This window comes from Macaca nemestrina, chromosome 1 (assembly GCF_043159975.1).
Source record: "Macaca nemestrina isolate mMacNem1 chromosome 1, mMacNem.hap1, whole genome shotgun sequence".
In the NCBI taxonomy this organism is placed as follows: Eukaryota; Metazoa; Chordata; class Mammalia; order Primates; family Cercopithecidae; genus Macaca; species Macaca nemestrina.
In genome coordinates, this window is record NC_092125.1 from 358,005 (window position 1) to 385,039 (window position 27,035).

A 27,035-nucleotide genomic window follows, 5' to 3' on the forward strand; every position below is an offset into this window, starting at 1 on the left:
TTTCACTCTCTGTCTCCTGCTCAGCCTTGTAAATATTGTACCTGCTTCCCCTCCACCTTCCCCCACGATTGTATGTTGCCCGGGGCCTAACGCAGCCATGCATTCGGTAAAGCCTAAGCAACTGCGAGTCAATGAAACCTCCTTTTTCCATAAATTACCCAGTCCCAGGTATGTCTTCATAGCAGCATGAGAATGGACTAATACGGTATATATCTCTAAACAACATAGTTTACTTTTGCCTACTTTTGAACTTTAAAAATGAAGTGACTTTGAATATATTATTTTGACTTTTTAGCTAAATATAATGTTTGTGATATTCAGCTCATTATCTTGTATAGTTTGCTCATTTTCCTTAGTATATGGAATGTCATTGAATGGATAGCTTATTAATTGATATATTTATTCTGCAGTTATTAGGTATACATATTATTTTCAGCTTGGGGCTATTATGAATGCTTTTGCTATTGACATTTATGTCCTAATGTTTTCATATATAAATGCAAAAAATATAGTGCATATACCGAGGTAGAACTGATGGGTATGTATTTTTCTGACTTATAATGAGGTTGAGTAACTTTTCTTTGACTTATCAGCCATTCAGAGTTTCTCTTTTGTAAAGTACCTATTCGAGTATTTTTCTCATTTGCTATCAAATTTTGGCCTTCTGTTATAGACACATAAGATTTTTTTATACATGTGCTGGATATTTTGTTTTCAGTTTTGTTACACATCTGCTAGTTTGTGACCTATCCAAGTGTTTAAATTTTGTTTATTTGTAAATTGAATTACCAATATTTTACTTCATATTAGTTCTTTTTGTGTCTTAAGTGATCTGCTCATAACCTGAAGTCAAGAAAATATTATCCTATCTTATCTTGTAAAAGCTCATAGTTTATTTTTTTCTTTCTTCACCTTTTGGTTTTTAACTCACCTAAAACATATTTGTGGTACAGTATGTGACCTTAGGCAAATGTTCCATTTTCCAGATGAACAAACAGTTTTCCTAATACAACTTGATGAATTTATTTTTCCCCGCTCAGCAGTGACATCTCTGTCTCCTTTATAGTCACATTCTCCAAAAACTTTGCCTGTTCTTAGTCTCCCCAGTTCCTCCACTGTCCTCTCTATTCAGGATGTTTACCTCTCATTTCAATGATCTTTATGTGGATAAATCAAACCTTTCAGGCCTTCTTGTACTAGGGCCATCAACACAGTTTTGTTTGTCTGGTTTTTTCCTTGTTTTGATATAACTGTCTATTCCCTCAACTGAAGATGTGTGTTTTGTTTTGTTGCATTTTCATCTGTCTTCAAGTCCACCAAACTGTGATTGAGTTTCCTAACCCACTGTTTTGTTTTTCCTTTTAATTTTTTTTCTCCTTGTGTCATTTCTCCAGGCTCACTTCTTAATACTGGAGGGATCCTAGCTCAGTTACTGGTCCTCTTCTTTTTTTTCTGTACCTTTTCTCTGTTAAGCTCATTGGGGTTCTTAGCTGTAACCATGTATCTATATAGTATCTATGTATTAATGACTTCAGTTCAAAACAAACGTGGCATTCACCAAACTGAACTGATCTGTGCCTCTTTCTTCCCGCCCTAAACTTCCTGCAACTGTGTCTTTCCTTAGTCCCCCTGGTAGGAGGTCCCCAATTTCAGTCGCTCAATCTAAGCCCTTAGAGTTGCCCCTGGTGCTTCTCTTTCCCTTGAAACCGATATCCAACTAGTAAAGGAATCCTGTTGGCTCTACCTTCAGAATACACCTAGGTTCCAACCATTTCTACGGTATGTTCCTGCTTCACCTAAATCCTCTAAGGCTTATTTCTAAAGCAGCAGTTGAAGAAACATCAGATCATGCCACTTTGGTGATTAAAACCCCATTGTAGCTCACTGTTTATTGGGAGTAAAATCTAAAATTCTTACAGTAAGGTATAAGGGGCCCTTTCCATGCTCCTCTCCCCATTACCAGACATAGATGTCTGCGTGTACCACTGTTTCCCTCACTGCTCCAGTCATCATTGCTTCTTGTCACTCTTTGAATAAGCTGTGAACACTCTCACCTCAGGGCTGTCCTACCAGTTTTTTTTTTTTTTTTTTTCTCCACGTGGGATCCCTCCCACCCCAACACTATCTTCAGGGCTAAATTCTTTATCTCCTCAAGACTGCTCCAATGTTATCCTTCCAAAGAGATCTAGACTATCGATGATGTTGTAAAAAGCAACAAATATGACAACAGCTCCCGCAATTCTTTCTGTCCCTCAATCAACTCCACTTTTCTCTTTCTCTCTGTACCATTTGACATTCACAGACTACAGAGTTAACTTACTTATTCTGTTTATTATTATTCACTGCCTCTGGGCTACATGGGCAGCTTCATGAGGACAGGCACCTGTTTTGCAAACAAATATATCCCAAGGGTCTTAATAGTTCAATAGATGGCTGTACATAGTATAAATTTAACAAATATTTGTCAGACAAAATAAGGCTTCATAAAATTTCTGTACATGCATGGACCTATTTCTGAACTCTTTATTCTTTTTCTTTGGCTTATTTTTCTTATGATGTGTGAATTTTATACTGTTTAACAGTTTAACTTGAAAGTAAATCTGAATTTCTGGTATGACAATCTATCTTCATTGTTCTTATTTAACATTATCTTGGCTGCTCTTCTTGGCTCTTTGATCATCTTTTAAGAATCAGCTTGCCAAATTGTATTCATATCCTCTGGCTGGCTGGCTGGCTGGCTGGCTGGCTATCTATCTATCTATCTATCTATCTATCTATCTATCTTGAGAAAGAGAGAGAGAACATTGAATCTGTATCTCTGTTTCTAACTCTAGTTCTGGCTCTAAGTATCTATCTTCATTAATCTCTGTGTCTGTTTCTATTTCTTCAGTATCTCAAGCAATCAGTTCCTTTATAAACTCCCTTTATTATTCTGTTAAAGTATTTCAAGGTAAATAGCCAACGTTTTGTCATGTCAGCCCTAAACATATTCCTATGCACCCATAAAAAGTGAGAACAGTGCACCAGCCTGCATACACTGAGTCCTTCATAGGACTCACATACAACACCCCAAAATCTCAGGGACTCACACAACAAATGTGTATGTCTCAACTTATTGAAGATACCATTCAACAGAATTTCAAAATTATTTTTGAAATTCAAAAGAATTAAAATCATGAACTCAGAAAATTGTGCAACAGTGTTCACAGCTCCATTATTTACAATAGCCAAAAGGTTGTGTCCATCAACAGACAAGTACATAAGCAAAATGTGATATATACACACAATGTGATCCTATTCCACCTTCAAAAGGAATGAAACTCTGATATTTTCTGCCACATGAACGAACCTTGAAAACGTTATGTGAAGTGAAATAAGCATAAAGGCAAACATTGTACGATTCCATTCATATGAGATACCCTGTTGGAGGCCGAAAGAGTGAGGGTCATCATCGACTCAGGATACCACCGGAGGCTGAGTGAGCCGCAAAACTGCTTCTCATAAATGCAGAATGTTGGCAAACGGACAAACTGCGTTTGCTGTGCAGAGGTTATACTGAGGGCAGCCACGCCCCAGGCATGAGTGTTTGTCATTAGGTATGTCTGAACGTCTGATGGCAATAATGTGAACCTGTGATCAATCACGTAGTTGACCAATCGTGATATCCTCCTCCCTGCTCTTTCTACTCAATAAATACGGAGGGTTGTAGACGCTCGGGTGGCTGCCCTTGCTCACTGGAAGCTGGGATCTCTCTCCTTCCCTCAAGCTAGCCTTTCCTTCAGACAGTTTTCTTTTGTCTTTTGTTACTATTTCTACGTTCATTGCTCCTTTCAGTCCTGTAATGACGGTCTCAAGCGGTAACAGTAACTGCTGTAGTGACGGTCTCAAGCAGTAATAGTACGAGTCTGTCACAAGTGGTGCCTGAGCAGGGACGTGAAGGGACCCGAAGAGGCCTGGGGGACAAATAGAGATAAGTAGGGATAAAGAGATAAAGACAGAGTATGGGTAGGGAAAGACAGGAACTAGCAGGGACCATGGGGACAGATAAGGATAACGACTAGCAGGGACTTGCAGGGACAGACAGGGTCCTACAGGGACTTGAACGAGGAAGGTCGGCTGGAACTTTTCTGTTCCTAAAACCAACCAGACAAACGAGAAACCCCGTTACAAGTCTGCCAGCAGCAACATACGGCCAGTGCTCTAGAAAAGTACTGGTCAGTGCCCCAGAGGTATGAAGAATGGGAAGTTCTTGAATCAGGGTAACATGGGGAAGAATTTTTTTTTTTCCTTTTGTTTGGAGTTCGGTGCATGCCATCTTATTTCAGGGCCCGAGAATTTATTCCCCACTTACAGCACCTATCAAAAGTGGTAGACGAGAGGGAGAATGAAAATTGGCTTGTGCCATCTTCTGTGGCTACAGAAAGGCTCACTTTGACTGCGGCTCATGAGAAGACGAATGTGGGTTGTGAACGTGCAGTGGCGCCTGTGAGGTGTGCAGGAAGTTTGGGTTTTCTTAGAACTTGCCAAGATGTGGGAACTCAGCCTCATTGCTTTACGATGTTGACTCGGGCAACGGCTAATTCTGGTAGTTGACGGATCTGAAAGGAGCCCAGGGTTGAGCCCTGGAGTGGGAAAATGTAAGTGTAGAAAAATAGGACGTTTCAGAAGAGAATGGCATCAGACCTCTGGGCGGAAGGGATCTCAACAGTTCTCGCTACAGAAAAAGCACCAGGACGTTGCCCTTGTTGCCATTAGGGAAATCACTGGGCTAATCAGTCCCACTGAAGATTTCATCAAAACGGCACCTTCTGTTGTGAAACAAGCAGGCCTGGACCTGGGCACCTCAAACAAGGGGGCGTCCCCAGGCCAGGCCACGACTCCGTTTCAGGGGGGTGGTTCCCGAGGTGCCTTGACTCCCCCTCAAACACCTGGAAGCACAGGATTAGATCCGCCAAAGAATGAGTTAAGTTAGAGAACAAACTTGACACTGGCATTTGGGGATCTTTGCCAACAGGGATAGATGGGATTTTAGGCAAAAGTCATGTGAACTTTCAGGGCATTCCTGAAGTCCCAGGAGTTCTTGCTCCGGGTTATGGAGAAATTCGGGTAGTGGTAACGTCACGAGATCTCTGGGTTTTGAACCAGGAGAATATCACACAACTGTTGCTTATTCCCCGTAAATCGTGCCCCTCTCTACGTGAGCAGCGAGGTGGTCAGGGATTCGGAAGCACACACAGGAGAAAGATTTTATCACAGCCCAGAGCGTCTGATAGACCCGCCTGTGTAAGTGCGAATTGAAGGTTCAGGACGGCTTTTTTGCTGTACTGTTGCGTGAGAAGGATAAGCCTCAATTTGCTTCTGTTCATCGGAAAAAGCTTGTCTTTAGTTATCAACAAAGTTTTACCCCCCAGCAATTCTGCAAAGAGGCAGAAGCTGAGCTGCAGCTCGTGGAGCGGATGCTTCATCCAGGGCGTTGCCTCCCGGCCGCAGCCACAGAAAACCTTTGCTTCTGTAGATTTGTTACTAACGTGGGACAAGGGCTGCCTGTGTCTTTACAGGAGACGAACAAATCGTGTTGGGTGTCCTCGGGACCGAGGACCGACTGCGAGTCACGCTGACATCAACCCCCATGATACAGGGACAGATCTTATTCAATTGAAAAAACAAAAAGGAAAGGTTGGAGGCCAAAAGAGGATAGTGATCAAGTCAGTAACTCGGTATACCCCGGAGGCTGAGTAAGCAGCAAAACTGCTTCTCAAAGGCAGAATGTTGGCAAACAAACTGCGATTGCCACGCAGCGGTTATGCTGAGGGCAGTCACACCCCAGGCACCAGTGTTTGTTATTAGTACGTCTGAAAGTCTGATGGCAATAATGTGAACCTGTGATCAATCACGTGGCTGATCAATCGTGACGTCGTCCTCCCTGCTATTGCTACTCAATAAATAGAGGCCTGAGAGGCTGGGGGCGGCTGCCCTTGCTCACTCAAAGCTGGGATCTCTCTTCCCTCAAGCTAGCCTTTCCTTGAAAGGTTTTTTTTTTTTTCCTTTTACCATTTCTATGTTCATTTCGTCATTCAGTCCTGTAATGATGGTCTCAAGCAGTAATAGTACAAGTCTATCGCAAGTGGTGCCTGAGCAGGGACATCCAGGGACAAGCAGAGGCCTGGAGGACAAATAGAGATAAGTAGGATAGAGACAAATAGAGTATGCATAGGGAAAGGCAGGAACTAGCCAGGGACTATGGTGGACAGATAGGAATAAAGACCAGCAGAGATGAGTAGAAACTTGCTAAGTGACAGACAGGGTCCTATAGGGACTTGAACGAGGAAGGTCTGGAACAGAAAACTAAAACCAACCAGACGAACGAGAAACCCCATTACAAGTCTGCCAGCAGCAACACAGGCCAGTGCTCTAAAAATGTACTGGTCAGTGCCCCTAGAGGTATGAAGAACGGGAGGTTTATTGAATCAGGGTAACATGGGGGAATTTTTTCCCCCCTTTTTGGAATTTGGTGCATACCATCTCTATTTCAGGGCCTGAGAACTTTTTGCCCCAGTCACAGCACCTATCGAAAGTGGTAGACGAGAGAGGGAGAATGAAAAATTGGCTTGTGCCATCTTCTGTGGCTACAGAAAGGCTCACTTTGACTATGGCTCATGAAAATACGAATGTGGGTTGTGAACGTGCAGTGGCACCTGTGAGGTGTGCAGGAAGTTTGGGTTTTCTTAGAGCTTGTCAAGATGTGGGAACTCGGCCTCATTGCTTTACAATGTTGACTCAGGCAATAGCTAATTTTGGTAGTTGACAGATCTGAAAACCCAGGGCTGAGCCCTGGAGTGGGAAAATGTAGGAAAATCGGACGTTCCAGAAAATGCTGCCAGACCTCTGGGCCAAAGGAATCACTCAACAGTTCTCGCTACGGAAAAAGCACCAGGATGTTGCCCTTGTTGCCATTAAGGGAAATCATTGGGCTAATCAGTCCCACTGATGATTTCATCAAAACGGCACCTCCTGTTGGGAAACAAGCGGGCCTGGACCTGGGCACCTGGAAGAAGGGGCGTCCCCAGGCCAGGCCACGACTCCGTTCTGTGGGGGGGGGTTTCCGGAGGTGCCTTGACCCCCCCCTCAAACACCTGGAAGCACAGGATTAGATCCCCCAAAGAACGGGTTATGTTTAGAGGAAACAAACTGGATTGACACTGGCATTTGGGGACCTTTGCCACCAGGAAGATGGGATTAATTTTAGGCGAAAGTCATCTGAACTTGCGGGGGCATTCCTGAAGTCCCAGGAGCTCTTGCTCCGGGTTATGGAAAAATTCAGGTAGTGGTAGGCCAGGGATTTAAAAGCATGACTAGGAGAAAGATTTTATCACAACCCATAGTGTCTTAATAGACCCGCCTGTGTAAGCGCGAATTGAAGGTTCAGGACGGCTTTTTTGCTGTACTGTTGCGTGAGACGAATTAAGTCTCAATTTGTTTTCTCTGCCTTCTGTTCATCAGAAAAAGCTGCCTTCATTATCAATAGAAAGTTTTTACCCCCGCAGCAATTCTGCAGAGGCAGAAGCTGAGTTGCAGCTCGTGGAGCGGATGCTTCAGCAACGGCGTTGCCTCCTGGCTGTGGCCACAGAAACCTTTGCTTCTGTAGCTTTGCTACTAACGTGGGGACAAGGGCTGCCTGTGTCTTTACAGGAGATGAACAAACCGTGTGGGTGTCCTCGGGCCCGAGGACTGACCGGAGTCACGCTGACATCAACCCCCATAATACAGGGATAGATCTTATCCAATTCAAAAAACAGGAAAGGTTGGAGGCGGAAAGAGGGTTGTGATCAACTCAGTTATACCCCTGGAGTCTGAGTAAGCAGCAAAACTGCTTCTCACAAGTGCAGAATGTTGGCAAACGGGCAAACTGCGTTTGCTGCGCAGAGGTTATGCTGAGGGCAGTCACGCCCCAGGCACCAGTGTTTGTTATTAGGTACGTCTGAAAGTCTGATGGCAATAATGTGAACCTGCCATCAATCACAGCTGACCAGTCGTGACGGCCTCCTCCCTGCTCTTAATATATGCAGAGGCCTGAGAAGCTCGGGCGGCTGCCCTTGCTCACTCGAAGCTGGGAGCTCTCTTCTTCCCCAAGCTGGCCTTGCCTTAGAAGTTCTATTTTTTCTCACCATTTCTATGTTCATCCCCTGTTCAGTCCTGTTGTAATGATGGTCTGGAGCAGTAACAGTAACCGCTGTAGTGATGGTCTCGAGTTAGTAGTTGGACAAGTTTGCTACAGTACCTAGAATAGAAAAATCCATAGAAACAAAATAGAATTAGATGTTACCAGAGACTAAGAAAAGGAGAAAGTTAATGTTAATGAGTACAGAGGATTTATTTGGGATGAGAAAGTTCTGGAGATGAATGGTGGTGATGGTTGTCAACATAAAGGAAAAAACGGAGGCAAAAATCAACGTAAGTAGAGTTTATTTTGGGCCAAGACTGAGAAATATAATCTGAGAGATTCTAGTAGCCCTAAATAAATGCTCCAACTAACAGCAGTTATGGGGCGTTTAAGGGAGGAAAGGAAGTTCTAAAGCCAACATGAGCTATTGATCAGCTATACTTTGTGTTTATATCTCAAATTCCCAGAACATGAAGATAGTTGGTAAAGGTCACTGTACAACTTGTAATATTTTTAGGTAATTTATCAGCTAGTCTGGAAACCACGGGGTGGGGGTAAAAGTATAAAATTCCTTTAAACAACCCCCCAGGCATGTGCATTTGAGCAGGGCTGGGTAGGGAAGTTATTCTCATGCTCGCGTGTCTCAGCCTAAAACATTTTGCAAAGCTCATTCTTCAGACTGCTCAATCATTTTTCTTAGTTTCAAATATTTTCTAAAGTCAACTCTTGGGGGGGAAGCTAAGGCAGGTCATACAAAAGTAATTTAACAGTGGTTTTCTCAGATTGGACCTCAATCCTAAACAAAGTGGAAGACAATTTTCTAAAGTACCAAATTTTAAAAATTTTCAACCAACCATACTAGGATTGAACCATCTCTTGCTATAGAAAATATATTGGAGTACATAGTATGTAGCCATTTGGGGGGAAAAAATGGGAAGTGGTGTGTAGGTCAACCAGTTAAGATAGTGTTACGTATTTGTGGTACTCATCAGCTTTTTTTAAAGGTGTAATTTGGTTTTTCACTGAGGAGTATTTATACCCATGCAATCATGATTTGTAGCCTTTTAAGCCCCAGATTGCATAAGCTTCAGTCTCAGAAAACCTGAATTGCAACCCTCACTAATTCTTAAACACCAGTGAGGTAAATAATGAATTACATGAAAGGAAGATCATGCAGGCACAGACTGCAGCACAGGAAGACTGCAGGGTCTGGGATCCCCCCCCGCCCCCACCAGGAATTGGTGTGGGCCCTTGTGATGAGAGTACTGGAATGAGAAAAGGTCTTGATATTTTGAAGTAACTCAGATCAGCTTCTCTTATTTTACTTATCTGTGTATATATTTTTAAATGCTTGCAATGCTGAAAATTTTCTTATTACAAGTTACAAGAAAGACAGGATGACATATTACTTGGAGATGGGGAATGGCGCAAAATGCAAGACTACTAATACTTAGAAACACTGGATTTCTATTTTAAGAGAAATGCCTAAAAGTTGGAAGTGTGGGGTGGGAAAAACTTTTAAAACAATGTCATGAACCGAAGTTAAAAGCACTTTAATTGCAGCTGCCTGCAACCTAACTTTATCTGGGTGTTTAATTTGTAAACTGAGGTTACATTTTTCTTAAGGTGAAGTTTTGTCACATTTGCATGAACAGTGTAAATTGCAGGCTTAGGGACAAGGACCCCAGAGACATACTGATGTCAATTATCTCCTGAGTGGGAGTACTAGCCATCGCCATGATGCAAGCTCTCCTGTGTAAGTCGCTGGATCTCGATCTTAGCAGCCTGCATATAATGTAACTGCTGTCAACTTTGCATTAGTTATTAGGCATTTACAGATTCAGGCTGGTCCGTTGCTAGATCTTCAAAGTATTCACCTATCACTGTATTCTAAATCTTAAAATAGTTAGGGACTGACCCTTATCTTTCTGCCAACAACAAGACGTAATTCCATGCCTAATCCACTGTACCTTGTTTAAATTCGGACACTCCCTGCCTGCACTCTTCTGTTTCAGCTCAGAAAACAAGTTTGAAATACAGAATATAGAATAATGGATGCCTCTTGGTTCTCCACACTTACTACATAAAAGGAAATGCTGAACAACTGTTTACTACCTTAGTTCTGTAAGGTTTTTCTCTAAATATTCAGATCATCGTGTTTGGGGAAGATAGTGTGTAAGGTAAGTTTGCAGTCTTGATGCTGATCAATCGCAGGATGCTTTAGATTCTGGACTTACTAGAAAGTTGGTTCAAATCAAATACTGGAGAATGCTGAAGCTGATAGGTCTGACTTTGAACTGGAGATACTTGTGGATAGTGCTACTGTTAAATAATTTGATCCTGTTTCTTCTCCGTTACGGACTCGGTTATCTTTTGTGTACATTAGAATGTAGCAGATTACTTGGGAATTCTAGACAGATTTGTAATGATTCCAACAAAGTGTTTATTGCAACATATATTCACCTATACAATTTTAACATATTTATAAAGAGCTTATCTAATTTGTAGTATGCCACCTTCTTAGGTACCTCATAAGTATCTAAAAATGGTTTAGGAAGACCCTCCCTATCCTCCAAGAAACCGTTGCCCCATACTTAGAAATTCCCAGAGGCTGATAGAACAGAATGTGAGTGGCTTGCCAGACATCCAGAAGCTTATCAATGAAGATAGGATTACAAACCTGGCTTTCTGATTAAAAATTGTTTAATGTTCACAATGCTACATAGCAAATGCCAAGAATAAAGTTTCAAGGGTAGGAATAGACAGGGGAAGAACTCAGTTCAACTTCTCTAGAGACTGAAGGTGATCATGCCCTTGGTCCGCTTCAAGACAATCTCTCGGCCTTAAAACTTCTTGACAGTTCTAAAGATTCCCCAAATTGACCTTAATTTAGAAAATACTTTTTCCACAATTAGAAGTGACACTTCATGTGAAGAGACTTCTGGGGAGGAAACATAATGAATCTCATTATACAGAGAATTTAATGTCTTACAGTCTGGGTCACCATTGCCCTGTTCTGTTCTCTCAAGATATTCTTTCTTATGCCTGTTGTCCTCATCTCCTGTCTAGCTTAGCCTTTTAGCACTCAAACATATTCTGAGTTAGATGGTCACCAAGAATTGTTGCCAATCTTTGATGCAGAGCAAGAGTCTGACAGAACAACATCAAAAATGAAAAAGTAGAAGAAAATTGGCTACCTGCTGTTGGATCTGCTATTTGAGAGAAACATATGGACAGCAGAGGGTGAGATCCCCAAAGTTAATTGTTGCTGCTATTACTATCTTAAGGCTAACCCTGGCACTCACTTAGTACCCACTTATACCAGAATTTACACACGCAACGAGGGTGTTCCCACATCCACAAGGAGAACTGTTGGAACTTAGGTCATTCCTGCTCATCACACTTGGACTTGTGCTTATTTGAACTACAATTAGATAAACTCACTGGCATGATCTTAAGGTACAAATTCATTGATTGACCTCATAAACCAATAGTTGCATAATTTTTAATGTCTAGACCAAAGATTTTAAACGCATAAAAATACGCATTTTAAAAATTCAAGTAAAATTGTACAAATAACATACCTGGATGGAAAATATTTTTCAAATTCGGCATACAGAATGATAAATGTCTTTAAATATTTCAAAACTTTTTGGCCTAAACATCAAAGTTACAATTATAAGTAACTTTTGGGGGCAAAATAGCTGCACTAAATAGTACATCAGAATATTACTAATTATTAATGTTCTTGTTCTATAGAAAACACTAATTTTAACAAATCACCTATATAGAAACGGTCATGAAAAATCAATAGACAAAAATATATGTTCAACTTAGTAATCAAAGAAATCCCTATTAACGTGAGTTGAGATACTAGTGCTAAACACGGGCAAGCACGATGCGGCCGTAAGTGTGCTCTGTTACTGTTAAGCATCTAACGATCTGGTTGATGGGCTTCTAAAGCATCGTACACTTCTCCATGAACTACGCCGGAGAATCAACCTCACAATATTGTATATTATAAGCAAACTTGGTTTACGTTCATGTTTCTAAGTTGAGTGTCATTATTCAATCATAGCAATAGTCTATATAAAGACTACGTGGGAAAGGTGCTAAATATTAAGTATATATAAAATTAGAAGTTTACCAAAGCTTGAAATTACACATAGACATAAAAAGTTATTACATGGGGGCATGGAGTAACCCAGTTGATTCCTTTTTTCTTTCCCAAGTATTAAATGTTATACTGGGTAATTTTTAAAATACAGAGAATGAATCAACACTGACAGAGAGGAAGATGGTTTTAAAATCTGAGTGGTTACGGAGCCACTCGCATCTCCCCTTTCCCTTTGTGAAGAAAGCTGGGGAGATCCCTGGGGTCTCTAACAAGTTTCAGGGCCAGGAGTATTCGTGGTCAGGGTTTGGGACACAGCTGTCCTGAGAAGCATATTTTTGGACCCATTTTTTTCTCTTGGGCTGTAATATTCCCAGTGGACCAATAGCAGTCACTGTGGCTGGTCTCCAGTAGGTTCCACCATTCTCTGAATTTACTGTGAAATAATGAGCATAGCCCTCCAAGGATCTTGTTCTTAAATTGTGGACAACCAGGTCTAGGTGAGCATTAACCTCTCCATCATACGACTTGCTGCTAAATGTTTGCCTTTAATTTCCCCAATGGTTTAACACAGTTTAAAAATAAATAAAATAAAACAGCTGGTGGAAAGCTCTGGCACAAAGCTGGTAACATTTCAAGAATGAGAACTGAGAAATGCATAAGGATATAATGTGGGTGTCATCAGTAAAAATCTGGCTGAGAATTTAGTTTTCATCGTTTTCCATCCGTCCATTGTGGCCTGGTTGTGGTGGAATGTACCGAGGGGCCCTGGTGTGAATTTCCTGTCTACCAGCTAGTGGGCTGCAGCTTCCATTTTTATTGTCCTTTGTTCACATACCAAATAAGTCAACTGCAGAGGTCTTAAAATCATTCTGAAAGTGTACCTGTGGTCACACATACTGCACACGTTCATGTGCCTTGATTCTAGGCTCTCTGAAGACAGATGATGTCTTACATTCTTTCAAGTCCTTTTTGGAATAGCAAACTTTGGCTTACCCAGTGTGCCTCTCAGGAAACGTTTGTGGGAGGAATGAATTGATGTCTTTGTCCTGTTGAACAGCATAGAACAATTACACTGTCACTGTTTGAAGAGAACCATGTTCCTCTGGGGAAGTTTCCTTAAGCCTCGTTTTCAACTGTAGAATGGTCTAGTATCTTATAAGGTTGTTCAGAAATGTAAAACTTATGAATCAGTTATTACTATTCGCAGGTGAATGCACATACAAGTAGACGTTTTTCTAATTTGGTATCACACCTAAATTTCTTGGCTCAATTCTAATTTGGGTTTAATTCTGGAGAACTTGTTTGGATGAAGGTATTTGGAGCTGTCATATTCTCAGAAAGGGATGATACCTCTAGACCAGTGCTGTCTAGTAGAAATCCTAGGGGAGCCACAGAGATAATTCTAAATTTTCTAGTAACCACATTAAAAATAGGTGAAAATTTTAATCTAGATCCAAATGTATCTAAAATACTTACCACATAATCAACAAAGTTTTAAGGAGCTGTGCTGCATATATTTTAAACAAGATTTGGAATTCTTAATGTAACTTGTACTGATGGCACATCTTGACTTGGAGCATCATGTCTCGGGCTCCACACTGGACAGTGCAGCTCTGTACGATGCAGAGAAGCGATCTACATAATTCATGTGTCCCTAAATGGGTAAGATATTAACTGATATGGATATACATGCATAATCTAACTTCGAGTTTGAGATCCCTTTTGGGATACACTCTCTAATATTCATAAAATGTTATACTACCATTTAACTTAATTGTTAACGAGTCGTATGTTAACCAGTAGTTTTCTGCTGCAAGAAGGAAAGCAAACACTGCTTGACCCTAAACATTTTCTCCCGTGAATTTCTTCCTATGAATTTTCGGATGACTTCTCAGAATTCAGCTCTTTTTATTCAACACAGGCTCATTTTCAAATATGCTGCCTGATAGAAGTTGAGCAGTCGCATTTGACAATGTACAAACGTGTCCAGAATGGTAGAAATTAGGTCAGCTCAATGCAGTTATTCAATAGGCAACACATATACTCTTGGTGATATTCAAACTGTGAGAACTCGAGTCTAGTATAAGGAGAGCAGTCTAGGACAGGGGCAATCCTCCTTTCCTCCCACCACCCTCTCCTATTCAATCAGGCTGGTTCCTTAAGTGCATCCCCCCAATGTAAGGTGGTACTCGAAAGATAGAAGTGAATGTGGTCATGAACAGAAAGATTGTTTCATCATGAACTCTAAATAGTAGTCACCAAATCAAGAAAATCATCCTGAACTATGATATGAGATTGAGCAGGATTGTGCTATGGCAGCTCTCAGGAAATTATGAGCTTCAGGAAGATGACTTGACCTTGGTTTGTTCATGACTGCTTCATAATGTTTTAGGTAAATCGGATACCTTTCCCAACCTAATCGTTATGTCTCTCTTGTGTACCCTACAGAGCTATGGAGCGGGGCAATTATTCCGTGTATGCCGACTTCATCCTCTTGGGTTTGTTCAGCAACGCCCGTTTCCCCTGGCTTCTCTTTGCCCTCGTTCTCCTGGTCTTTGTGACCTCTGTAGCCAGCAACATGACCATGATCATTCTCATCCACATAGACTCCCGCCTTCACACCCCCATGTACTTCCTGCTCAGCCAGCTCTCCCTCATGGACATCCTGTACATTTCCACCATTGTGCCCAAAATGCTGGTGGACCAGGTGATGAGCCAGAGAGCCATTTCCTTTGCAGGATGCACTGCCCAACACTTCCTCTACCTGACCTTAGCAGGGGCTGAGTTCTTCCTCCTAGGACTCATGTCCTATGATCGCTACATAGCCGTCTGCAACCCTCTCCGCTACCCTGTCCTCATGAGCCGTAGGGTCTGCTGGTTGGTTGTGGCGGCAGCCTGGCTGGGAGGGTCTGTGGATGGTTTCCTGCTCACCCCCGTCACCATGCAGTTCCCCTTCTGTGCCTCTCGGGAGATCAACCACTTCTTCTGTGAGGTCCCTGCCCTTCTGAAGCTCTCCTGCACGGACACGTCGGCCTACGAGACAGCCATGTATGTCTGCTGCATTATGATGCTCCTCATCCCTTTCTCTGTCATCTCAGCCTCGTACACAAGAATTCTCATGACTGTTTATAGGATGAGTGAGGCAGAGGGGAGGCGAAAGGCTGTGGCCACCTGCTCCTCACACATGGTGGTTGTCGGCCTCTTCTATGGGGCTGCCATGTACACATACGTGCTGCCTCACTCTTACCACACCCCTGAGCAGGACAAAGCTGTGTCTGCCTTCTACACCATCCTCACTCCCATGCTCAACCCACTCATTTATAGCCTTAGGAACAAGGATGTCACAGGGGCCCTACAGAAGGTGGTGGGGAGGTGTGTGTCCTCAGGAAAGGTAACCGCTTTCTAAAGAAACTGCATATGCTGCTAGAGATTTGAAATGAAGGATACAAGACTTTGTCGTTGCCCTTGAATTTAAATATTCTCTGCCTGGAAACAAGTCACCCCCATGCCAGCAACTGTGGGGCATGTGAGGTTTGGAAAGCTGCCTGGGATTTTAAGGATTTCATTTTTGAAAGGAATGAAGGTTCTGAACAACGAACAGCTTGGGATGGCGTAGGCCTAAAGTTGGGGTTTAGTAGTTACCCATCAGCTTTTAACAAGGTTGTGCATTCCAGTAAAAATCACGGAGTAGCCTGTTTCTGGCTCTGCTCAGTCACGACAAAAGAAACGGTCATCTTCAGCTGCTTCCCTGACTTCTCCCGACTTCTCCCCTTTAGACACTGTCCACTGACCATTATAAAGAATCAACTCATCAAACACCATATTTCAAACATAGCAGTCACCATCTTATCCTCAGAGGCTGTGTTCTAAGACTCCCGGGGGAAGCCCGAAACCGTAGTATAGAACCTGATGTCGGTCACAACACATACTTGCTCATCTACCATAAATGTAATGCGTTTTTTTCTTACCCTAAACACATCACACACCGTGGCTATAAGTTTTGCAGTTTATGGTGTGACAGCAAAATTACCACAAATGTTTTTTCCTTCTACACAATTCCAAAGATTAGAAGATGATTCTTACTGTAGATCTCAGCAACCTCAGCATATAACTATTTCTTGACAGAGCCTCCAGTTAACTTATTGGAATGTGTCTGATAAGGGTTGGCTGTGTCCCCACCCAAATATCATCTTGAATTCTAGCTCCTATAATTCCCATATAGTGCGAGGGGCCTCGTGGGAGGTAATTGAATCCTGGGGTTGGGGGGAGGGGGTTTTCTCATGCTGTTCTCATGATGAATAAGTCTCGTAAGATCTGATGGTTTTACTAAGGGCTGCTCCCCTGCACATGCCTCTTGCCTGCTGCCGTGTAAGACATGCCTTTGCTTCTCCTTCACCTTCCAGCATGGTTGTGAGGCCTCCACAGCCATGTAGAACTGAGCCCATTTAACCTTTTTCTTTATAAATTACCCAGTCTTGGGTATTTTATAGCAGTGTGAAAATGGATTGTCTGTTTTTCAGACATGAGCAGAGGGCCCATATCTTCAGAAATTTAGAAAGAACACTTAAAAATTCTTATAGTAACTAGCAGGGTTTTTCCAAATAGATTCACCCTAAATGTCAAGCGGCACTTTCAGAATGGAATGAGAGTGAGCAGGCAGAATTATTTGCAAATAAAACACTGCGAATCTAAACTCCAACCTTTGGGAGTCGCTCTCGGCTTGTAGCAACAAAGTCTATACCTACTGATATAAAAAGATTACTTCTTGAAAAGTTGAAGGAAGAGAAGCAAAAAATGAAAAAAACAAAGGAAGATTGAGATGCCACAAAATACCTTTTATAGAAATAATGTAGACTCTATTTTCACAAGATAACTAAATTCAACACTAGACAAAACATTGTGACATGTGAGTTAGAAACTAATACCAATCAATACCTTGTTCACAGGTCTTATTTTTCCTCAGGTTGGGCTTGTATTAACTTTCTTAATTGATACAGCAGCACTTCTCAAACACTTTCATGACAACTGTAAAAAGTTTTATGGCACATTGAGGAAAACTGGCTGACAGCAAAATCAACTCCCCTGTGGCTATAGCCAAATTGGGCACTGAGACCAATCCAGGGTTGCAGAGGATCAATATTGATCATAACCCATTTGTGGCTCTGTAGAAAGACACATCACACCAGAGGGAAGAGTCTATCCAATCCGATAGCTACTTGGAGAACTTTATGGATGACACACATTTTTAGGAAGAATTATTGAATCACATTCTAAAGGCTGAAGAGGTATAGGGTTTTCTGTTTTTCTGTAACATTAGGAGGACATAAGGTATGTGTCTAATGGATTTGTGATGACTAGAAATGATCATGTGCCCATTAGCTGACTTAAATCATGAAAAGTATTCCATGTTATTACCCTTACGGAAGTTGTTCTGCTCCCCAAACAAGACCACTTTTCCCCATTAGAGAAACAAATGTTAGGAAGTTCAATTTTCCTAATCTTTAAATATCTTGATATACTCTTGTGAAAAATTTTAGAAAACGTATAACTTGTTTTACCCTCACTTCTCTACCCATTGCATCCTTTCCCTCATTCTTCTAGTTTCTCATGTCTCCTTTATTCCTACTGAATTCAACGTTCTTCTGTACTATGCATAAGACAAATTAATTCTGAAGAACACTTAACCTGTGTGACAAATGCCACTTTTGTGAAAATAGAAGGTAGGAGAAAGTAGAAGGAAAATAACTCTTGGGACCCAAACTCAGCCAAAGGAAAAAGTCAAGCTTGGGAACTGTCATGCAAAAAACTATTTCATATTGTTCCTGACTGGATAGCTACAGACTCCATACTGTTCCCAAATGGATAGCTACACAGGTAGAAGGCTACATCCCTCCCCAAGGAACCTCCCTCACAATTTGCTCCCAAGGAAATTCCTTGCCGGCCCAAAGATCTTTACCCTTAAAACCATTCTGTTGAATGTTGTACTGACAATGTAAATGAACGGCTTATCTTCAGAGGCAGTGGACAGACAGGCCTGGGGGTCATCCCTCCACTTCCCTGAAAGAAATGCGTATTTGACTCTTTCCTCTGTGTGCCTTTATATACAAATCCAGATTGAGCAGGAGATGAATGCCCAGCTTGACTGTTCCTCTAAACCCTCTCCTTTCACATCTAAAGTGCGAATTCAGTGAACACTGATCAACGCCTTGAAAGAAGGCAACCGCTTACTCCATTTACCCACACTTCCCCCCCTTTTTTTCTCAAATGTCCACTGTTTCACTTTTAAATATTGGAGTCTCCCAACCCTCTTTGGAAGAAGCACAAATCTCAGCTACTCCTGTCATTTTGTTCCTTTTTCCCAGGTGCATCCTCAACCTTGGCACCAGAAACCTCTACACGGAGACTTGGCTCCAAGGCTCTTTGGTTCAGACTTATATTTATAACTTTAAATATTTCCCCCCAAACAAAATAGGCCAGTGACGGAGAGTTTTGTCATAGCTTGTATTTCTAAAGATTTAAAATCTAATTTTCAATTTAGAGCAAGGCTCTTATCCCCATATCACTTCTCCATCTCTGGAGAGATGCCAAGATTCAGTAAGACATTTTCATGATGAAATAGCAAGAAACAATTCCAGTCCTTCACTTGGGAAAACAATGCACCCTCTGCAAGAAAGGATGGGGCTGCTTCTAAAATTCATGGTAAGCCCAGTCAACCTGGATTAATTGCTAACCCAGGAATTCTTCCTGGGGGATGTGGGAATCTATTGGTGAAAAGACTTTCTGACCTAGCCTCACCCCCACACACATGTATTTAAGTCTGACTTTCCACTGCTGCTTTAGAAAGACGTGGACCCAGATTCTGAGGTAGGATCTTAGATTTCAAGAAAACCAGAACATTACCCAGATATTGGGATGTTTTCTTGAGGTATTACTCTGTAACTGTTAGAAGGCCACCTTACTGTGAGCTTATCTGCTGATAACTGAGGGCAGTGGTCCTTCTCAGGATTAAGAAGCATAAATGCATATATTCACTAATCGGCAAGCAGATGACTGAAAAGGAGCATTTAGCATGAAACGTGGGAAGCTAAGGGAAATCTAATAGTTTAGAATAATATGAAGAGATTTACTGGAGGAAAATGGTGTGTGAGAGCTGACAGCTGGAAGAAAGTTTCAGACTTTAACTGGTAGCAAGGGTGCATATTACTGGATAAGCATAAATTGCCCTCTGAATATTTTGTTAAAATTTTAATTTACATTTTAAGTTAAATGACAATTGCTGCCTTTCATATGTATTTAGGTGTGACTGAAGACTTTCTGCATGCTTGGAGAAAAATTTTGATTTTTTCCTTTTTTTTTTTTCCCCTAACCTCCTTCCTCTTTTATTTACCCTATAAGGCATCCACATGTGCCTTAAGATAAAATCCTTAAAAGTATGCAGGTAGAGTGGGATATCTAAGGCAGTATGTAATTAGAACTGGAGATATAAGGTAAAGGGAAAGAGAAATTCACATCCTTGGATACTAGGTTGCTGTGGAGAGACTAAAACTGCTAGATCTTTTGTACGTACCTATTTCAGCATATGTAACTTACTGAAACAATTCCCATTTACACCTTATTTCTCAACACTGAGCTCTGGTCTCTCCACCTTCACTTTCCAGCTGCGCTCCACCCCACACACCTCAGCTCTCCATGGGCTCTTCAGCTGTGGTTAGACTGGACTCTCGCCTTTCTTTCACCCCAGGTGCCTAATTCCTGCTTTCGAGCCTTTTCTGACATGATTTACACTGTCTTTGACCATGTCCTCTTGCAGTCTCGAGTTTTGGAATCAGACCGGTTTCCCTCTCCAGTGTTGCACTGTTTAACTGGACTGACTCCTGTCTTCTGGTTCTTGCAATACACTGTCTTCAAAGCAGTGATCACTTATTCTCTTTAAAAGTTTTGTGCTTTAAGATCATTTCAGTCCCTCTAGCCCTTGGGTGAACCTTTTGAGATAAGAGGAAATCTCGGGATTCTTTTAACACTTTCATTTCCAGTTTTAGTTACCTGCAATCTGCCAGGTTCCTGCTATCTACCATGTTTAAAAAAATATTAAATGAAAAATCTCAAATTTTAAATTGCATACCATCTTGAGTATGATGAACTCTTGTCCTGCAGAGGACACGGATCGTCCTTTGGTCTGGCTTCTTCACGCTGTCTGTGCTACCCCAAGTCATTCAGTAGGTATCTGGGTCATCGACTGTGGCGGGCTCGCAGTGCTTGGATTCAAGTAACTCAGTAATTTTTCTTAACGGCCCCGAAGAGATGGAGCCGTGAAGCAACTTAGGTGTGCCGGAGAGAGGCTAATAAGGTGCTTTAAGTAAAAAGGTGAAAGTTCTTGACTTAAACCTCATAAGCTGAGTTTGCCAAGATCTAGGTTAAGAAAAACTTTCTTTGAAATCATGAAGAAAACTGCAAGTTTTGCTGTGACACATCAAACTAAGTTATAGCCACAGTATATTGTCTTAGGTGTTCTATTTTATTAATCCCTTCCTTACTGTGCCTAATCTATAAATTCAACTTGATCATAGGTATGTATGCATGGATAGAATATAGTGGATGTATAGGGCTCAGTGCTGTCTGCAGTTCCAGACATCCATGGTGGGGGGGTCTTAAACTGTCTCCCACAGATAAGGGGAATCTGTACCTCTGTCCACTACTCAAGCTGATGTGTAGCATCTTCTGATTTGCTGTGACTTCATGTATGTTGTAAAACTAAACTACCCGGCACATGTAAAGCCCTGTTCTTTATGGTTTGGGGAATATCACAACTTCCTGTTTCTCTTCCTCTATCTTCTTAGTGCCTTTCACACCATTATCTTCTCTTTACAAGCTTTAATCAAAGCAGAAAGACCCCAATGTACTCGGCCCCCTTTTTCTCATTCAGTGACAAATGATGACTTAGAGCTATGTGGCACTTTGACGTGTCACCAGCATGTTACTAACCCATTCTTTTACTGAAAGAACACTGAGGTCTGGAGAAGTAACTATGCATGTCATCCCCAAAGCGATTTTGACAGCTGAGTAAAGCACAACGGCATTAGCTATTTGTGGTTAAACACCTTTTAAAATAGTCCCCAACATATTTTCATTTTTAGAAATCCCCACTTTAGACCTAAAAATGATTTGCTTTTATGAGGCTTTTTGATATGATACATTAATCGAACTTAGCTATATACCCCTTAAGAATATTGTCAGTTGCTGTTAATCTTAGCTCACACAGTACTAGGTGAGGGTCCTGAACACGGAATGTGTTTGCACTTGAGGCGTTCTGTCTCCAAGGATGGAATGGAAAACCCCTCCCTTTAAAGCTCTGCAGGTAAATTGTGTCAAGTGGAGAAGGTCAGTTCTGGTTAGCAGCTGGATTGCCACAGAAGGGACACTGGCTGATTCTTCTCGTAGCTCTCATCATGCTGAATTCCCGGAAAGGGGTGTCAATGAATTGCACGAAACTCTTCCTGGTAGAATAACATCTGACCTCCCTTGGAGATCTCTTCATACAATTTTCAGTGAGTCACCAATTGTGCTTGATTTCTATGGCTTCTCCCAGAACAACCCCAGGACTGTTGTCCTGAAACATCCAGCTTTGATCGCCTGGCACCCTGCAGGGAGATTCTCCTCATTCTCTTTCCCGCTTCTCGCCATGTGGCAGACCGCAGGTAGAATAAATGCCTCTTGGTGAGCTCACTCATCCCTTACCCGTCAGCCCCAAGTGTGCAGATAACAGACGCAGAGCTCCTGTGCACGGTGTCCTCCACCTCTGGGCTTGATCTTCCCACCCTCCTGTTCCTGCCAGATAATTATGCTGCAACACTGGGTGACGTTATAACTGGTCCTGGGGGTCAGGGTTTCTGGGTTATGTTCTAACCTGCACTGGGGACAAAGCGTTCCCCGCCTTGAACAGCAGAGAGGCCTGAAGCTTCGATCATGGAAATAAAAGCTTTCTTTTTTGTCTTCCTCCTTTCTTTCAAAAGCCTTTTTTTGGAAAGACTAGTTGATGAGGGAAATAGGAAAAAACCTAAGGGTCTTAGAGTAGAGAATAATCATAGTGGAGGAAAGATGACCTGATGGGGAATGGAATCTAGGATCTTGTGTGTGTGAATAAGCCAAACCACACATCATGTTAAATAGCATCAACTCAAATGTTAACATTTAGATGCCCGGAACTGACGTAAACAGAAGTAACTGATACATTTTTTCATAATGCAGATACTTTCTCTGCCTACTTGCAATGCCCAGTATCCTATGGAACAATATCAGGCTCGCATTTGAACATGTCACATTTGGTTTTCAATATTGGCTTCATTGAAATGGGTGAATTGCTCGTTTGTGCCGAGCAGTGTAGTGTTCTGCTCTTCAGCGCGGCTGCTCCCTACACACATCCCTACCCATGCCATGTGCACCCCGCGCATGCCATGCGCACCCCGCCCATGCCATGCGCACCCATATGAACACTCTACACACATGTACACACAACACACTCAAGCAATCTCTAATCTTTTTTAAACAGTCTTGGTTGTATAAAAATAAGGGAGGTTGGCTAAAATCATATTTTTCTATTTCAGCTTTTTTACTCTCATCTTCTGGGATCTACAATGAGATAAGATCTGGGAGTTGAAAATGGTTTACTCTATCAGACATTTGAGGCAATAGACTGTTTTGCCTCCCCTTTGAATACCTTGTGAAGTGGAGTCTGATTATTTACATGAAACGAAATGCTCTGGCTCATGTTCTGATCCAAAAGTAATTATTTTAAGTCACTTTCGTTTGCCTCATTCTTGCCTGTTTCAGTTTCTCAAAGTGTATTTTTAAAGGATGATTGTAAGCTAACACTATAGTAACTAATGTATAATATCCATAATGCATTTAAGTGAAACAATAGATATGGGTCAAGATAAACTTATTGTCTGCCAGATTAATACTTTTCCAACAGGCTGTTGCAAAAGCCACTATAAATGGAATTTTATATTTAAATAGTCTCTTGACCCATGACTCAAAGCTGTGGCTATCACAGGAAAATCTTACACCTATTAGAGAAGGCAAAAGTAACTGACTCTTATCAAGCTTGACAGGAGTTAATATTTGATGCTCATATATATTTTTTCTCCTCAACCAAGGTGTGATTAATTGAAGTTTCAGCACAGACCAACATAAAAATTGCTTTTCTTTTTCTATTTGAAAGTTTACTCATCTTTTAGGTCTATTACGCACATCTCCATCTTTGAGCACTAAGAAGGAAAACTGTCTACTGTTCCTATTGTTTTTGCTTCAACGTAAGGGGAGTTTATTCTTGATGCTTCAGAGACTATAAATTTGACTATTCTGGAACCAAAAGATTCAGATATATTGGTAGTATTGGTGGCCAAAACATTTTACAGAAACATTTCTTCAGTAATCCTGTCACTAAAATGAGAAGAGGTACACCATAATCTAAAAGGAACAATTCATCCCTCAATATCCCTGAACATATAAAAAGAACACGCATTCACGTTACTCAAAGCATGAGAACTCATTCCATTTAGTTCAAGGAATGCTTGATAGTGCTGTCTGTCTTCTTAGTTCAGAAATGTCTTTACCAGCTATAGATTCTGTTATGTTTTGTTTTTTGAGACGAAGTTTCGCTCTTGTCCGCAGGCTGGAGTGCAATGGCATGATCTAGGCTCACTGCAACCTCCGCCTCCCCCGCCCAACCGATTCTCCTTCCTCAGCCTCCCGAGTAGCTGGGATTTTACAGCCACCTGCCCCCAAGCCCGACTAACTTTTGTATTTTTAGTAGAGATGAGATCTCACCATGTTGGCCAGGCTGGTCTCGAAGTCCTGACCTCAGGTGATCTGCCTGCTTCAGCCACCCGAAGTGCTGGGACTACAGGTGTGAGCCACTGCAACTGACTAGTTATTTTTAGAGACATGAAGGAGCAGCAAAATGGTAGAGAAATTTGAGGAAAAAACCCAACTAGCAGTGGATTCCTGGGAAGATATTACACTAGGACAGGTTCAGAATGCCACTCTGTCAGAAACGCTAACGTTTTGGCTAAACAAGATTAAGTCCATCAAGTGATATGATGCAGTATCTAGTCATCAAATTTTAGCAGAATTCATCAACCAGAAAGACCACCATGATAAAGAAACTAAAGCCTTGCTCTGAAGCAGTTTGTGGTGGTCCTTCCAGATTTATGATCCCCGTATTAGTCTGTGAGAACAAATAGACACAAGGTCTCACAGCAATCCATGACTAAAACATGAACTCCCTTTGCAGAACAAGTCTAACCACAAGACAGTGGCTCCTGACCTCAAATGAGGTCATCTGTACTGCTTTGAGGTTGCAGACTTTCAGAAAGCTGTTTAGTAACAGCAGCCAAAAAAGTTATCTAGATATTTTCTACCAATTTCATAAGTCACAAGTTAGATATGTGTATGATCTTAATACAATCATCTTAATGGAGATGCAGAGAGCAATTTAAACCCAAACCATGTATTAAGGCACGGTAAACACCCTCAGAAAACTTTCAATCTAAAGTGAAGATTATAAAATGTATTCAGAAGATGGTTCAAAATAAGCCGATTCTAAACCAGGTACTGTATGAATTATTACATTTACATCTCACATCCAGCCTGTATAGAACTAGGATGAGCTTTCACAGTTGATGAAATTTAGTTGAGAGATTTTCTGTCCAATATCATACAGATCATTAACACTGAAACTGGGATTTCAAATGATCCTGAAGTAGGTGATCTTTGCTTTATCACACGCTGCTGACATCCTATTCCTGGTGGGCTCTTTCTACATGTCAGGTCGTTAAATAAGCTGCCGGATTTCTGCCTCGACAGCCCACGGAGCTCTTATGGACCATGGGCATGGAGGGCCTTCTCCAGAACTCCACTAACTTCGTCCTCACAGGCCTCATCACCCATCCTGCCTTCCCCGGGCTTCTCTTTGCAATAGTCTTCTCCATCTTTGTGGTGGCCATAACAGCCAACGTGCTCATGATTCTGCTCATCCATGTGGACTCCCGCCTCCACACTCCCATGTACTTCTTGCTCAGCCAGCTCTCCATCATGGACACCATCTACATCTGTATCACGGTCCCCAAGATGCTCCAGGACCTCCTGTCCAAGGACAAGACCATTTCCTTCCTGGGCTGCGCACTTCAGATCTTCCTCTACCTGACCCTGATTGGAGGGGAATTCTTCCTGCTGGGTCTCATGGCCTATGACCGGTACGTGGCTGTGTGCGACCCTCTCCGGTACCCTCTCCTCATGAACCGCAGGCTCTGCTTATTCATGGTGCTCGGCTCCTGGGCGGGCGGCTCCTTGGATGGGTTCATGCTGACTCCTGTCACTATGAGTTTCCCCTTCTGTAGCTCCCGAGAGATCAATCACTTTTTCTGTGAGATCCCAGCCGTGCTGAGGTTGTCGTGCACAGACACGTCGCTCTACGAGACCCTGATGTATGCCTGCTGCGTGCTGATGCTGCTCCCTCCTCTGTCCGTCATCTCCGTGTCCTACACGCGCATCCTCCTGACTGTGCACCGGATGAACTCTGCTGAGGGCCGGCGCAAAGCCTTTGCTACGTGTTCCTCCCACGTCACGGTGGTGAGCATGTTCTACGGGGCGGCCTTCTACACCAACGTGCTGCCCCACTCCTACCACACCCCGGGGAAGGACAAAGTGGTGTCCGCCTTCTACACCATCCTCACCCCCATGCTCAACCCACTCATCTACAGCTTGAGGAATCAAGAGGTGGCCGCAGCTCTGAGGAAAGTGCTGGGGAGATGTGGCTCCTCCCAGAGCATCAGGGTGGGGACTGTGATCAGGAAGGACTAGCGGGGACTCTGCAAACATCTGCGGTGCTGCGGCCAATGACGCAGTTATTCTAGAAAATACGGTATTGGTTCTGAAGCTCAGGGTGGCGACTGTGACCAGGAAGGACTAGCGGGGACTCCCAGGGCATCAGGGTGGCGACTGTGACCAGAAAGGACTAGCGGGGACTCCCAGGGCATCAGGGTGGCGACTGTGACCAGAAAGGACTAGCGGGGACTCCCAGGGCATCAGGGTGGCGACTGACCAGAAAGGACTAGCGGGGACTCCCAGGGCATCAGGGTGGGGACTGTGATCAGGGAGGGACTAGTGGGGACTCTAACATCCGCGGTGCTGCAACCAATAACGCAGCTATTTCAGAACATACGGTATTGCTTCTGAAGAATGTTGTCACTTAGCTAATTCAAAATTATTAACAGGCAAAATCATCCTGTTGCGATGATTACTTGGCAACAATAGCAAAGCTGGGGAGCATCTCTGCATTAGCCAACTTGTTCAACTGGATTCACCAAGAAACCTTTCCAGAGGGGATTCTCAGGCAGGCAGCCCTAGAAACCGTTCCTGGCAAGCCCAGCCGCCCTCTGGAGTGCCCGTGTTAACCTGTGATCATGATCCTTCTGTCTGCATTGCTGACCAACCTCTGAATGGAAATTGGAGCATTTGCCACCTCCTTGATTTACTTTCAAACATTCAATACAAGTAAAATATTTTCCAGTGCTAAACGTGTAGCAGTTTTATTTAGAAAACTTTTAGGTGATACTATCGTATTTTGATTCTTTATTCTTACATTTTATGAATGTTCTTAGTTCAGAGGTAAGTGATAAAACATTATAAATACTTGCCCTGCGTTTATTCCCATGGAGTCCAATATATTCCTGGAAATATTCATTTATTGAAAACTGA

General features: G+C 42.3%; 2 protein-coding genes across 3 annotated transcripts; both read left to right on the top strand.

Annotated features, from left to right (window-relative positions):
* The first annotated feature begins 34 nt into the window (after nt 1-34).
* On the top strand, nt 35-26,945 carry LOC105463333 (olfactory receptor 2T2). 2 transcript variants are annotated; one of them, XM_071072973.1, is made up of 3 exons: nt 35-168; nt 25,107-25,531; nt 25,676-26,945. In XM_071072973.1, exons 2-3 carry the CDS (start codon nt 25,164-25,166, stop codon nt 26,136-26,138), a joined length of 831 nt encoding a protein of 276 aa, XP_070929074.1. In that variant the 5' UTR covers nt 35-168; nt 25,107-25,163; the 3' UTR covers nt 26,139-26,945. The 2 variants fall into 2 exon arrangements, with proteins under 2 accessions (XP_070929074.1, XP_024642954.2); XM_024787186.2 differs by having other exon boundaries at nt 25,107-26,943.
* On the top strand, nt 10,098-17,905 carry LOC139356385 (olfactory receptor 2T27). Its single transcript, XM_071070277.1, has 2 exons — nt 10,098-10,341; nt 14,727-17,905. The coding sequence occupies exon 2, from the start codon at nt 14,731-14,733 to the stop codon at nt 15,682-15,684; it is 954 nt and encodes a 317-aa protein (XP_070926378.1). The 5' UTR covers nt 10,098-10,341; nt 14,727-14,730; the 3' UTR covers nt 15,685-17,905.
* Nucleotides 26,946-27,035: the final 90 nt, after the last annotated feature.